At 43.0% G+C, this 14,533-nt stretch overlaps 1 protein-coding gene across 1 annotated transcript in view; it reads right to left on the bottom strand.

The window, feature by feature from the left end:
• The window catches only part of ZFAND3 (zinc finger AN1-type containing 3), a 156,107-nt gene extending 148,869 nt beyond the window's left edge, over positions 1–7,238 (bottom strand). Inside the window, exon 1 of the mRNA XM_066595298.1 lies at positions 6,954–7,238. Coding sequence (XP_066451395.1) covers positions 6,954–7,024 — 71 coding nt within the window. The 5' untranslated portion in view covers positions 7,025–7,238. The remainder of the gene's footprint in view (positions 1–6,953) is intronic.
• Between the last annotated feature and the right edge of the window lie 7,295 nt (positions 7,239–14,533).

Below are 14,533 nucleotides of genomic sequence, written 5' to 3'. Positions count from 1 at the left end.
AGAATAGTGAGTGCAGCTCTGGAGTATAATCCAGGATGTAATTCAGGATCAGTACAGGATAAGTAATGTATGTACACACTGACTCCACCAGCAGAATACTGAGTACAGCTCTGGAGTATAATACAGGATGTAACTCAGGATCAGTAATGTATGTACACAGTGACTCCACCAGCAGAATAGTGAGTGCAGCTCTGGAGTATAATGCAGGATGTAACTCCGGATCAGTACAGGATAAGTAATGTATGTACACAGTGACTCCACCAGCAGAATAGTGAGTGCAGCTCTGGAGTATAATACTGGATGTAACTCAGGATCAGTACAGGATGTTGCCTTTTGAATACAGCACATTTATCCCTTAAACATGACTCATATATGAAGCAGTCAGAGTTGGTGGTTCGGCTTACTGACTGCACAGTTTATGTACCTGTAGTAGGTGTTTTACATACCCTTTAAATTGACAACCTGCAGCTGATGCCTCATCATATACAACCAGCCCGTTACACAAAACACCGATTAAACACTGGAAACCTCAGATTATTCCTGAGCATCGGATGACAGGAACATCTAACCATGAAAGGTGTGGAGGACGGATCCGACCATCGGGGTACCTGGAGCTGAACGGGCAGGACTGGCCCATACATATCAGTGCATGCCACAATAATGCCACAAAGTACTTGTCCCAACTGCCAGCAGTAGCATCAACGCACCCAGCGCCGTCCACCAGCGACTTCTCCGGGCCTCAAAAATGGCAGCGTGGAGACAATTACATTTAGAGCAAGAGTTTCACCATTTTGTATTAAGGTACTTCACACACAGCCGAAAATCCACTGCGGCTTTTGACACGAATTTTGGTGTGGTTGCCAGACTCCGACTAGTAGATCATACAGCACTGTGGCACCAGTACATGCCAGGCTCTGTCTAGTAGAGCATCATACAGCACTGTGGCACCAGTACATGCCAGGCTCTGACTAGTAGATCATACAGCACTGTGGCACCAGTACATGCCAGGCTCTGACTAGTAGATCATACAGCACTGCGGCACCAGTACATGCCAGGCTCTGACTAGTAGATCATACAGCACTGCGGCACCAGTACATGCCAGGCTCTGACTAGTAGATCATACAGCACTGCGGCACCAGTACATGCCAGGCTCTGACTAGTAGATCATACAGCACTGCGGCACCAGTACATGCCAGGCTCTGACTAGTAGATCATACAGCACTGTGGCACCAGTACATGCCAGGCTCTGTCTAGTAGATCATACAGCACTGTGGCACCAGTACATGCCAGGCTCTGTCTAGTAGATCATACAGCACTGTGGCACCAGTACATGCCAGGCTCCGTCTAGTAGAGCATCATACAGCACTGTGGCACCAGTACATGCCAGGCTCTGTCTAGTAGAGCATCATACAGCACTGTGGCACCAGTACATGCCAGGCTCTGTCTAGTAGAGCATCATACAGCACTGTGGCACCAGTACATGCCAGGCTCTGTCTAGTAGAGCATCATACAGCACTGTGGCACCAGTACATGCCAGGCTCTGTCTAGTAGAGCATCATACAGCACTGTGGCACCAGTACATGCCAGGCTCTGTCTAGTAGATCATACAGCACTGTGGCACCAGTACATGCCAGGCTCTGTCTAGTAGAGCATCATACATAGTAATACATCACAAAACATAATATCCAACAGAATCAAGAGAAACCCAGAGGATGATGGGAAATGACACGCAAACCCAATGGGACACCAAGAAGTAATGCAATATAAGCAAAGGGTTCAGGGGGTGAGGTGGGCACTGTGTGCTGGGGTGGCAGAGTGGTGGATTATTGGCTACCCTCGCTGTAATGTAGGTGAATGTGGAGATGTCACTTATATGATGGCACTCATGTGACGAGCGGGCCTTACCTGTAAGATGCCAACCCTGACACATCTGCAATGAAGCCTTTATACCAAGGTGGTGGCACCTCAGACAAGGGGTGAGGGCATTATGAATGAGAGAAAACTGTCTCCCATGAGGTTACAGGGATATTCCCATTACAGGAGAACTTGCTGACAGCCGGACCCCCACTGACCCCCAGTGTACCCCAAGGTTCGGCCATCGCAGGCGGTGCATGCACACCGCAGAAATAGCTGAGCCCCTGCGGCTGTCCCACTGGAGCAGAGATGCCACACGTGGACTAAACTACCAGAACTTTGGGCTGAGGTCTCAGGATTGGTGGGGGGAATGGAAGCAGTCCAATCCGCAGCCCTTCCGCAAAGTTGCGGAATCCGCATCATCGCCTAGGGAGAATGTGGGAAAAATAAACATTTTTTTTTTTTTAAATCAGTATTGCGTAATCTGAGGGCGGCTCGCAGCGACCCCACAGGCTGCAGTCAGGGCCGGATTATGCTGCGGGCTCCCGTATGTTGAATCCAACCTGTTCATGTGCAGGCGGCCTAAGAACATGGCGCAATTCTTGATATTGGCTGTATGACTTGCAGTTTAAAAACACGTGTCAGACGTCAAATCTCCGACAGACCAAATGGCGCATCCAGGGGTGTGTCTGCACATTTTATCATCTCTCATCTCTGCGTGCATTGAACGGGTCAGTCGGCCCATCTGGGGACGCGACCGCCATCAAAAATATCTTAATAGAGAAACATAGCGGATTTTTTAATTAAAAACCAATGCGCCATTTGGTGTAAACAAGAGATCTGACCTATAGCATGCATCAGAAAAACAGTGCGGCCATCTTTGCTTGTCCAGGACCGGAGTGTCACTTTAACCCCTTAATGACACGGCCCTTTTTTGCCCACATACACATGACAAACTGTGCCACCCTAGCCATACAGAGCCCCCATAAAAGTCTCCATGCCAGCCTGAACCTGGATAGCATTGGAATGTGCCACCCTGAATCCATGGCATGCTCTGCTACCCTACCCCTGCAGACTCCCTGTGCCACCCTTCCCACTTTCAAAAAAAAAAAAATCATAACTTTTCCGGCGCCGGCGCTGTCTGAAGGCGTGGGTTTTTTTGCGGGACGAGTTGTATTTTGGTATTGTTTAATGTGATGAAAAACTTTCAAAAAGTGGAGTGAAATGAAAAGAAAACATGAAATTCCGTGATCTTCTGGGCGTGATCTGCGTACGCGAGGTAAAAAGGACGTAACTTTATTCTGTGGGTCAGTACGATTCCGACGATACTAAGTTAGCTTTTTTTTTTGCTGCGCTACTTAAAAAAAAAAAAAAATTCTAAAAAAAAAAAAAAATTTTAAAAATTCTGCCGCCATCTTCGGATTACCAGAACTTATTTTTCCGTCGCTATAGTTGTGTGAGGGCTTAAAAAACCCGGAAATTCTGTAATTTTGTATTTTCATTCCTGACGACATTCAGGGGGCTGTCAGGGTGCAGCGATACCAAATAAAGGAAAAAAGAGGGGCAGATTTAGGCGGTCCGATTAGGGCATTTAAATGCAGCTGTCAGAACTGAAGGGTTAACAGACGCAATCGGCGTGAACACTGATCGCCGCCAAGTGTCAGCAGTCCAAGACGGTTCACACCAGCCGTGTATAGAGTGGGCTCAGTTCCCGCTTCCATACAGACCCGCACGCTCAGGATAGCTTGGGGTGTGAAGGGGTTAACACCGATTTCTGCCATGACTTTGCGGCAGCCATGGATCCTTAAAGTCATTTTAACCAGATCAATAGAGTAACTCCACCTGCGGATTCCCCAATGTGGATTCTGCATTAGGAAGGGACGTCACCCCCTTTTTTCCGTGCGGTGGATTCGCGCTCTGCGAGCGGATTCCTATTAACACGAACGGGACACTAAATCCTGTGGATTCCGCATTAAATACGTGGCAGCATCCGTGTGAACCCGTCGGCAGGCGGCCTGATCTCAGGGTTTGCTACAAGCGCATCTCATGCGGATACAATGTATCTGGGCAGCGCTTGTTCTTCACTCACACAAGTGCAGCAAACCCTGCACTGCTTCCATTCAATGCCAGCAAGCAGAGAACTTGAAAATGTCGAGGATTGGAAATACCAAGAATTAAAAGTAGATGGCGACCACAGCTGCCCGTGTTATGGGGGCACCAGTCTATACATATTCCCCGCAGTTACATTATAGTCGCGGGGGTGGGCAGCGATCTCCATAATGTATATGTGCAAATATTCCACTACATTCCCAGTGCCCGCTTGCTGGGCACATCAGGTGCCCACACTAGTCCTATGGCTATTGCTGGAACACTGAGCCTGCATAGATACACTGGATGCCCTCACTGGTACGATGACGCCCATTGGTCATGCCCTGGTAGCTCTGTAGCATTCTTCCTCCAGAGACGATCACCAACCCATCAGCCTCGGTGGATTAGATGTATATAACATTACACATCTAGGGTGGCACAGGAGGATTCTAATGGTACATGAGGGGGTAATGGAATGGCACAAGGGTATGTAGGGATAAGGTGGCACAGGAAGAGGCTTTGTAAAGACTAGTGTTGTGATGGTGAAGGTTTTGCCAAGTACAGGTAATATACTGTTGGTGGGGGTTCTGCAAGCTCATGGCGGTGCAAGAATAGGCTCTGCGGGCTCAACAGGAGCTTAGGATGTGGACAGCACATTATGGTAATAAATAGGGTCAGGGTGGCACAGTATGAGGATCCAAAGGGTTAGCTGTGCACAATAGAGGCTCTATACAGTTAAGGCATGAAGATGTAGGTTTAGGGTGACACTGTGGGTTTGGTGTGACGCTGGGGGCTCTACAGGGTTAGGGTGGCACAGTATGATGCCATCAATATTTAGGTAGGCACAGTATGATACTATAAAGGTTTATTGTGGCAAGGGGAACTTTGTAGCATTAGGGTGGCATAATAGGATGCTATGTAAGCTTAGGGTCACACAGCATGATACTGTGCAGGTTCAGGGTCCCTCAATATGATGCTATATAGGTTCGAGGTGGCACAGAGCACTGCAAGGTTATGGTGGCATAATGGGTTCTGTAGGGTGAGGGTGGCACAGTATGGTGCCATATAGGTGTAGGGGTGCCATAGTGTGATGTTGGGTAGGTTCAGGATGCCAAAAGGGGTTCTATGTGATTAGGGTGGCACAGAATGGTGGCATGCATGTTTAGCGTGGCACAGTATGATGCTATGCTGGTTAGTGAGGCACAGAGGCCTGCATGGTGTTAGGGTGGCAGAGTGATGTTATGTAGATATCGGGTGGCACAGAGGGGCTGCAGGCCTAGGATAGCAGAGCATGTCATGAATTCAGGCTGGCACATTAGGATGCAATGTAGGTTTAGAATGGCACCGAGAACTTTATGTGGGCTCTGTATGGCTAGGATGGCACAGTTTGACATGTAAATTTAGGGTGGCATAGTATGATTCTAGGCAGGTTCAGGGTGGCACAGAGGGTTCTGTAGAGCTTCGGTGGCACAGTATGGCATGTGAATTTAAGATGGCACTGTATGAGGTGCTGTAAGTTCAGAATGGCACAAAGGGTTCTGTAGAGCTGGGCTGGCACAGTATGTCGTGAATTTAAGATGACACTATATGATGTTATGCAGGTTCTGGGTGGCACACAGGGCTCTGAAGGCACAATATAATGCTATGCAAATTGAGGATGGCACAGGGGGCTCTGTATTATGCTATGCAGGTTCAGAGTGGCACAATATGATGTTATACAAGTACAGGGTGGGACTGTATGAGGCTACAAAAGCTCAGGTTCAGGATGGCACTACATGCTATGTAGATTCGGTGTGGTGCAGGGGGCTCTATCTGTTCAGGGTGGCACTACATGTTATGTAGGTTCAGGGTGGCACAATATGGTGGTATACAGGTTCAGGGTGGCACAGAGGGTTTGGTATGCTCAGGGTGGCACAATATGATGCTATGGAGGTTTAGGTTAGCAGAGGGGGCTCTGTGTTTAGGGTGGTACTACATGCTTTGAAGGTTATGGGGGGCAGAAGGGGCTCTGGGTGGCACTAAATGTTGTTATGCAGGTTTAGGGTGGCACAATATGGTGTTATGCAGGCTCAGGGTACCAGTACTTGCTATGTATATTCAGGGTGGCAACATATGATGCCATGTATGTTTAGGGTGGCACAGGGGGCTCTGTATGTTATGCAGGCTCAGGGTGGCACAGGGGGCTCTGTCTGTTCAGCATGGCACAATATGGTGTTATGCAGGCTCAGGGTGGCACTATGTGATGCCATGTAGGTTTAGTGTGGCAAAATATGCTGTTATGCAGGCTCAGGGTGCACTCTGTCTGTCTGTTTAGGGTGGCACAATATGGTGTTATGCAGGTACAGGTTGGCAATGGGCACACTGTATGCTCAGGGTGGCACAATATGGTGTTATGCAGGCTCAGGGGTTCTGTAGTTTCAGGGTAGCACTATATGATGCCATGTAGGTTCAGAGTGGCACAGGGGGCTGTGTAGATTTAGGGTGGTACTACATGACACCATGTAGGCTCAGGGTGGCATTATATGAGTCATTGGTTCAGGGTGACACTATATGATGTCATGTAGGTACAGGGTGGCACAATATAGTGTTACGTAGGCTCAGGGTGGCACAGGGGGGCTCTGGAGGTTCAGGGTGGCACTATATGGTGTTATGCAGGCTCGGGGTGGCACAGGGAGCTCTGTATGTTCAGGGTGGCACTATATGATGCCATGTATGTTCAGGGTGGCACTATATGATGCCATGTATGTTCAGGGTGCCACTATATGATGCCATGTATGTTCAGGGTGGCACAGGGGGCTCTTTAGGTTCAGGGTGGCACTATATGCCATGTATGTTCAGGGTGGCACAGGGGGCTCTGTCTGCTCAGGGTGGCACTATACGATGCCATGTAGGTTCAGGGTGGCACAATATGGAGTTATGCAGGCTCAGGGTGGCACAGGGGCCTCAGCAGGGTTGGGTGGGCTCCCCCTGCCCTCAGTACAGTATTAGGGCGCTGTGCCCGGGTCTCTTACCCCCAGAATCCGCAGGGGCAGCGTGGGGGGAGGCTGGGTGGTTTGCTGCGCTCGCTGCCGGTGTCTCCCATGTCTGACAGGGCCTGGGCCGCTTTCTTTACACCAAGGCCGGGGCCTCCACGCCTCTCACACTCCCTGCTGCCCCTTGAGCTGTCCGGGACCCTCACAGGATAACGGCAGGGGGACAGGGCCGACGGAACACGGCGACTCCGGGGCGACCAGTCCGAGGCTCCGAACCGTGATTCCAGGCCGGTCAGCTGGAGGCGGAGCGTACCATCAGCAAAACGGGGGAGCAGCCACTCCGGGGCATTGCAAAAGACAGCGATAGCAGCGACAAATCATGGCTGTCACGGTTACAATATCAGAAACCATCCTAATTATATAACGCCAGCGCAATATTAGCGCTTCTGTATTGGTTACAGCACTCGCAAATGCAGGCGAAGTCTAACCACCCCTTTTTATTTAATGGCACAGTCCTCTCTGGAGTCTTGGTTCAGGGGAAGAGGCAGAGACCTGAAATCAGCTGGAAAAGGAGAAAACCATTCAGCTGCTGAGGGAGGGGGGTGCAAGGTGATACCATTACGATTCTGTCACACTGATGTTCACATTCTAACGAGATAGTCAGAAAAGTGAGAGTATAAAGAAAGTGAGGGAAATCATAGATATAAGCCGAATATTCAGAGATATATAATGTATCACATGCTGGCTGCGCACAGGAAACCCCTCCAGCAGCTCTTGGTACAGGCGGGAGAGGTTGCTGTTTGGTTTAAGTTGGACCAGAGCCAAAATAGAAGAGGAAATACATAGAACATAACATGATACAATGTATACAACCCTATACACCCCATATATCAGTACAGGACATAACATGATACAATGTATACAACCCTATATACCCCATATATCAGTACAGGACATAACATGATCAATGTATACAACCCTATATACCCCATATATCAGTACAGGACATAACATGATCAATGTATACAACCCTATGTACCCCATATATCAGTACAGGACATAACATGATACAATGTATACAACCCTATATACCCCATATATCAGTACAGGACATTACATGATCAATGTATACAACCCTATATACCCCATATATCAGTACAGGACATTACTGATCAATGTATACAACCCTATATACCCCATATATCAGTACAGGACATTACATGATCAATGTATACAACCCTATATACCCCATATATCAGTACAGGACATAACATGATCAATGTATACAACCCTATATACCCCATATATCAGTGCAGGACATTACATGACACAATGTATACAACCCTATACACCCCATATATCAGTACAGGACATTACATGATCAATGTATACAACCCTATATACCCCATATATCAGTGCAGGACATTGCATGATCAATGTATACAACCCTATATACCCCATATATCAGTACAGGACATTACATGATACAATGTATACAACCCTATATACCCCATATATCAGTACAGGACATTACATGATCAATGTATACAACCCTATATACCCCATATATCAGTGCAGGACATTGCATGATCAATGTATACAACCCTATATACCCCATATATCAGCACAGGATATTACATGATCAATGTATACAACCCTATATACCCCATATATTAGTACAGGACATAACATGATCAATGTATACAACCCTATACACCCCATATATCAGTGCAGGACATTACATGATCAATGTATACAACTCTATACACCCCATATATCAGTACAGGACATAACATGATACAATGTATACAACCCTATATACCCCATATATCAGTGCAGGACATAACATGATCAATGTATACAACCCTATATACCCCATATATCAGTACAGGACATAACATGATCAATGTATACAACCCTATACACCCCATATATCAGTACAGGACATAACATGATACAATGTATACAACCCTATATACCCCATATATCAGTGCAGGACATTACATGATCAATGTATACAACTCTATACACCCCATATATCAGTACCGGACATAACATGATACAATGTATACAACCCTATATACCCCATATATCAGTGCAGGACATAACATGATAGAATGTATACAACCCCTATATACCCCATATATCAGTGCAGGACATACCAAGATCAATGTATACAACCCTATATACCCCATATATCAGTACAGGACATACCATGATCAATGTACACAACCCTATATACACCTTATATCAGCACAGGAAATACCATGACACAATGTATACAACCCTATATACCCCATATATCAGTACAGGATATTACATGATCAATGTATACAACCCTATATACCCCATATATCAGTACAGGATATTACATGATCAATGTATACAACCCTATATACCCCATATATCAGTGCAGGACATTACATGATCAATGTATACAACCCAATACACCCCATATATCAGTACAGGACATACCATGATACAATGTATACAACCCTATACACCCCATATATCAGTACAGGACATACCATGATCAATGTATACAACCCTATACACCCCATATATCAGTGCAGGACATTACATGATACAATGTATACAACCCTATATACCCCATATATCAGTACAGGACATTACATGATACAATGTATACAACCCTATATACCCCATATATCAGTACAGGACATACCATGATCAATGTACACAACCCTATACACCCCATATATCAGTACAGGACATTACATGATCAATGTATACAACCCTATATACCCCATATATCAGTGCAGGACATTACATGATCAATGTATACAACCCTATATACCCCATATATCAGTACAAGACATTACATGATCAATGTATACAACCCTATATACCCCATATATCAGTACAAGACATTACATGATCAATGTACACAACCCTATATACCCCATATATCAGTACAGGACATAACATGATACAATGTATACAACCCTATATACCCCATATATCAGTGCAGGACATACCATGATACAATGTATACAACCCTATATGCCCCTTATATCAGTGCAGGACATTACATGATCAATGTACGCAACCCTATATACCCCATATATCAGTGCAGGACATTACATGATCAATGTATACAACCCTATATACCCCATATATCAGTGCAGGACATAACATGATCAATGTATACAACCCTATATACCCCATATATCAGTGCAGGACATTACATGATCAATGTATACAACCCTATATACCCCATATATCAGTGCAGGACATTACATGATCAATGTATACAACCCTATATACCCCATATATCAGTGCAGGACATAACATGATCAATGTATACAACCCTATATACCCCATATATCAGTGCAGGACATTACATGATCAATGTATACAACCCTATATACCCCATATATCAGTGCAGGACATTACATGATCAATGTATACAACCCTATACACCGCATGTATCAGTGCAGGACATTACATGATCAATATATACAACTCTATATAACCCATATATCAGTGCAGGACATTACATGATCAATGTATACAACCCTATATACCCCATATATCAGTACAGGACATTACATGATACAATGTATACAACTCTAAATACCCCATATATCAGTACAGGACATTACAAGATCAATGTATACAACCCTATATACCCCATATATCAGTACAGGACGTTACAAGATAAATATATACAACCCTATATACCACATATATCAGTACTGGAAATACCATGATACAATGTATACAACCCTATATACCCCATATATCAGTGCAGGACATTACATGATCAATGTATACAACCCTATATACCCCATATATCAGTACAGGACAAACCATGATACAATGTATACAACCCTATATACCCCATATATCAGTGCAGGACATACCATGATACAATGTATACAACCCTATATACCCCATATATCAGTGCAGGATATACCATGATACAATGTATACAACCCTATATACCCCATATATCAGTACAGGACATTACATGATACAATGTATACAACCCTATATACCCCATATATCAGTGCAGGACTGTATACAACCCTATATAGCACATCTGTCAATACAGGACATTACATGATCAATGTATACAACCCTATATACCCCATATATCAGTACAGGACATTACATGATCAATGTATGCAACCCTATATACCCCATATATCAGTGCAGGACATTACATGATCAATGTACACAACCCTATATACCCCATATATCAGTACAGGACAAACCATGATACAATGTATACAACCCTATATACCCCATATATCAGTGCAGGACATACCATGATACAATGTATACAACCCTATATACCCCATATATCAGTGCAGGACATACCATGATACAATGTATACCACCCTATATACCCCATATATCAGTACAGGACATTACATGATACAATGTATACTACCCTATATACCCCATATATCAGTACAGGACATTACAAGATCAATGACTACAACCCTATATACCCCATATATCAGTACAGGACATTACATGATCAATGTATACAACCCTATATACCCCATATATCAGTGCAGGACATTACATGATCAATGTATACAACCCTATATACGCCATATATCAGTACAGGACATACCATGATACAATGTATACAACCCTATATACCCCATATATCAGTGCAGGACATTAAATGATACAATGTATACAACCCTATATACCCCATATATCAGTGCAGGATATTACATTATACAATGTATACAACCCTATATACCCCATAAATCAGTGCAGGACATTACATGATACAATGTATACAACCCTATATACCCCATAAATCAGTGCAGGACATTACATGATACAATGTATACAACCCTATATACGCCATATGTCAGTGCAGGACATTACATGATACAATGTATACAACCCTATATACCCCATATATCAGTACAGGACATTACATGATCAATGTATACAACCCTATATACCCCATATATCAGTACAGGACATTACATGATCAATGTATACAACCCTATATACCCCATATATCAGTACAGGACATTACATGACACAATGTATACAACCCTATATGCCCCTTATATCAGTACAGGACATTACATGATACAATGTATACTACCCTATATACCCCATATATCAGTACAGGACATTACAAGATCAATGTATACAACCCTATATACCCCATATATCAGTGCAGGACTGTATACAACCCTATATAGCACATCTGTCAATACAGGACATTACATGATCAATGTATACAACCCTATATACCCCATATATCAGTACAGGACATTACATGATCAATGTATACAACCCTATATACCCCATATATCAGTGCAGGACATTACATGATCAATGTATACAACCCTATATACCCCATATATCAGTACAGGACATACCATGATACAATGTATACAACCCTATATACCCCATATATCAGTGCAGGACATTAAATGATACAATGTATACAACCCTATATACCCCATATATCAGTACAGGACATACCATGATACAATGTATACAACCCTATATACCCCATATATCAGTGCAGGATATTACATTATACAATGTATACAACCCTATATACCCCATAAATCAGTGCAGGACATTACATGATACAATGTATACAACCCTATATACCCCATAATTCAGTGCAGGACATTACATGATACAATGTATACAACCCTATATACGCCATATGTCAGTGCAGGACATTACATGATACAATGTATACAACTCTATATACCCCATATATCAGTGCAGGACATTACATGATACAATGTATACAACCCTATATACCCCATATATCAGTGCAGGACATTACATGATCAATGTATACAACCCTATATACCCCATATATCAGTACAGGACATACCATGATACAATGTATACAACCCTATATACCCCATATATCAGTGCAGGACATTAAATGATACAATGTATACAACCCTATATACCCCATATATCAGTACAGGACATACCATGATACAATGTATACAACCCTATATACCCCATATATCAGTGCAGGATATTACATTATACAATGTATACAACCCTATATACCCCATAAATCAGTGCAGGACATTACATGATACAATGTATACAACCCTATACACCCCATATATCAGTGCAGGACATTACATGATCAATGTATACAACTCTATACACCCCATATATCAGTACAGGACATAACATGATACAATGTATACAACCCTATATACCCCATATATCAGTGCAGGACATAACATGATCAATGTATACAACCCTATATACCCCATATATCAGTACAGGACATAACATGATCAATGTATACAACCCTATACACCCCATATATCAGTACAGGACATAACATGATACAATGTATACAACCCTATATACCCCATATATCAGTGCAGGACATAACATGATCAATGTATACAACCCTATATACCCCATATATCAGTACAGGACATAACATGATCAATGTATACAACCCTATACACCCCATATATCAGTACAGGACATAACATGATACAATGTATACAACCCTATATACCCCATATATCAGTGCAGGACATTACATGATCAATGTATACAACTCTATACACCCCATATATCAGTACAGGACATAACATGATACAATGTATACAACCCTATATACCCCATATATCAGTGCAGGACATAACATGATAGAATGTATACAACCCCTATATACCCCATATATCAGTGCAGGACATACCAAGATCAATGTATACAACCCTATATACCCCATATATCAGTACAGGACATACCATGATCAATGTACACAACCCTATATACACCTTATATCAGCACAGGAAATACCATGACACAATGTATACAACCCTATATACCCCATATATCAGTACAGGATATTACATGATCAATGTATACAACCCTATATACCCCATATATCAGTACAGGATATTACATGATCAATGTATACAACCCCTATATACCCCATATATCAGTACAGGACATTACATGATCAATGTATACAACCCTATATACCCCATATATCAGTGCAGGACATTACATGATCAATGTATACAACCCAATACACCCCATATATCAGTACAGGACATACCATGATACAATGTATACAACCCTATACACCCCATATATCAGTACAGGACATACCATGATCAATGTATACAACCCTATACACCCCATATATCAGTGCAGGACATTACATGATACAATGTATACAACCCTATATACCCCATATATCAGTACAGGACATTACATGATACAATGTATACAACCCTATATACCCCATATATCAGTACAGGACATACCATGATCAATGTACACAACCCTATACACCCCATATATCAGTACAGGACATTACATGATCAATGTATACAACCCTATATACCCCATATATCAGTGCAGGACATTACATGATCAATGTATACAACCCTATATACCCCATATATCAGTACAAGACATTACATGATCAATGTATACAACCCTATATACCCCATATATCAGTACAAGACATTACATGATCAATGTACACAACCCTATATACCCCATATATCAGTACAGGACATAACATGATACAATGTATACAACCCTATATACCCCATATATCAGTGCAGGACATACCATGATACAATGTATACAACCCTATA

The sequence above is a fragment of the Eleutherodactylus coqui genome, chromosome 3 (assembly GCF_035609145.1).
Source record: "Eleutherodactylus coqui strain aEleCoq1 chromosome 3, aEleCoq1.hap1, whole genome shotgun sequence".
NCBI lineage: Eukaryota > Metazoa > Chordata > Amphibia > Anura > Eleutherodactylidae > Eleutherodactylus > Eleutherodactylus coqui.
The sequence above is the reverse complement of the archived record's forward strand: the minus strand, read 5'-3'. Positions and strand labels throughout refer to the sequence as shown.